This window comes from Anopheles aquasalis, chromosome 2 (genome assembly GCF_943734665.1).
Source record: "Anopheles aquasalis chromosome 2, idAnoAquaMG_Q_19, whole genome shotgun sequence".
Lineage (NCBI taxonomy): Eukaryota > Metazoa > Arthropoda > Insecta > Diptera > Culicidae > Anopheles > Anopheles aquasalis.
In genome coordinates, this window is record NC_064877.1 from 5577501 (window position 1) to 5580000 (window position 2500).

Below are 2500 nucleotides of genomic sequence, written 5' to 3' on the forward strand. Positions count from 1 at the left end.
AGAAACAAAACATGAGAGAAAAAATAAGAGAATGAGGAAACACGGAAGAACGTTGGACAAACACAACAAGTAATAAAAACACATAAAGAAAACATGATAATCAAAAGATGACAATAAGTTTCCAACACAGCAGCAGCAGGCGACGATCGAGTTTGTTCCAGTGTCGTCATCAGCGGTGTCGGGTGTTCAGGTGTCGCAAGATCAACCGATCGATTCAGAAAGATGATAATTGATGCACAATTGATGCCAATGAATTCACGATCGTGAGTGAAATTAATTGAAAATTGAAACGAATACGCATGTGAAAGTGTGTTTATGTGTGTGATCGTATAAGTGTCAATGATGCGTGGTATTGTGATCCGTAATGTGATGTGATGTGAAAGAGCGAAGTGATGAACAATCCGGCAACATCGAACATAACGAAAGTGTGAACGTGTCGCAGAGGACATTAAGCGTTTCGAATTCGACGAAGTGAGATAAAGAGAGAGAGAGAGAGAAACAGAGAAAAGGGAAGAGAGAGAGAACAAACATACTAATTAGAACCAGCACCCAAAGTCCCTTCAGGATTGCTCAAGATATATGCAACGACGGCAACATAAGCTGGCACACGCTAGGCGAAAACATACTCCAACGAGATGAAAGCAACACTCGGTTCAAACAGACGGAAAGTCTAATTTCTTTGATCCGTCCCATAAAGCATGTACGATAATATACGAAAAACAAGTTCAGCAAACAGTGAAAACGAAAGCAAGGACAACAAAAGAAAACCCTTGGCTAGTAATAAACCTAAAGCAAACCAAACCCAGTATAACAGCCAATCAAACCTGAAAGCGAAACGAAGAAGTGGCAATAAAAATGAAAGAATGTGAACAAAATCTAACATAAAGCAACAAAAGTGAAGAAGAGAAAACCAGATTGACCGTCAATTACAGAGCTATGATTCAATAAAACCAATTGAAGTGCCGATTGGAGGTGGGGAGAGCGTGTGAAATGTGATGGAAGTTGTGCGATGCGCTTGTGTGATTCCATGAAACCAACGCGCTATGTGACGATCACTAAAAAGTAAAAGCGAAAAACCGAAATCAAAACCACGAACCAAAAATGTTGAACATGTTTACAAACGATAAAATGTAAATTGTTAATCGATTAGATGGCTAAATTTTATTGACAAGACAAGCATAGGATTAGAAAGGAGAGAGGTAAAAGGGAAAGGACGAAGGAGAGGATTTGTATCGTGTGTTACTGTAGAAAATCATAAAATGTAGAATGTAACAAAAATAATCAATAACAATAACACATATGCTTTGGAGTTGGTTTAATGTTCTAACAACTCCCAGTCCCAGTCAAAAATACCGTAATTTGTATGGGAACCTCCAACCCAACAAATCTCAGTTTACTGTCCATCAAAGACTCGGAGAAAAAATCAAAGTTAGTTACAACATTCATAAATCCAAATTAGTCAAAGTTACTTTCAAACAGTCTCATCCATTACCATTGCATTAACACACATGCCTACACACGATCATATCACTAGTGGAGCCACGCCACGTGAGGTATCCGACATATGTTACTCTAGAACACTTGTTCCACTTGCTCCTGAGGCTGATCGTGACCACAACTAGTGTTACAGATACTTTAGTGCTCTACCGCAAACACACAGCATAGCAGCTCGTATGTAAAACGCAAAACTAGTTCCAATCCTGCGCAAACCCTAGCGGAGCATTGGCTTAGAATGGCAAAAATGGCTGGGCTAGAATAGCACGCTGGTTTGTGGCAGTGGCTGCTACAACCGTTGCCCGTCGCAACTTACCGGGAATGCTGGGATCGGTGTGCAATGTCACCTTGCCCTTGTCGAGCACATCATTGAACGCAGGCCAACCGCAACCGGAATCGTACTTCGTCTCGGAGCTGAACAGCTCCTGGCTGCACACCACGCAGATGTAGGTACCTTTTTCATAGAATTTGTTGTACTTTCCCGTAAATGGCCGCTCGGTGCCTGCCTCCTGCGTTACGTGGTACTGCAGTGGCGTTAACTTCGCGATCAACTCTTCCTTTTTCTCCATCGTCAGTTCTTCAGGCGGTTGTTGCCCAGCGCCGCTACCGGTTGATTTCTCTGCAGGGAAAACGTTAGTCAAGAATTAATTTCTATCTATGTAGAACAACCATTTAACAAGGGGGTGTGTATTGAGTCCTAAAGCCATCCAACCTCCACGGAATGCTTGTATGCGTTTTCACTTCGCTTGTTGCAACCAACAATGACTCCCCCAAATGGTCATGGCCAATGGCGCACAATCGTCCGAAAGACCGATTGGAGCTTGCCAAGTTGGCCGGAACCGAAGCAGAAGCCGGTCAATGCAACGTATCGCTGGAGAGATAATGAGCCCCAATGTTCCGTACCAGTGGTTTCGAAACCAAACTAACCGAACAAAGCGTGTTGCTGAGCGGAGTCCGGGAGCATAAAGTTGTACAAAATGAACGCACAACACGAGTAAACGAAGTG

General features: G+C 42.8%; 1 protein-coding gene across 4 annotated transcripts in view; it reads right to left on the minus strand.

Moving 5' to 3' along the window:
* Positions 1–2500, minus strand: part of LOC126570538 (methionine-R-sulfoxide reductase B1) — a 6401-nt gene that overhangs the window by 832 nt on the left and 3069 nt on the right. For all 4 annotated transcript variants that reach the window (XM_050228368.1, XM_050228366.1, XM_050228367.1 and 1 more), the window contains one exon: positions 1811–2113. In XM_050228368.1, the coding sequence (XP_050084325.1) occupies positions 1811–2113 (303 nt within the window). The remainder of the gene's footprint in view (positions 1–1810; positions 2114–2500) is intronic.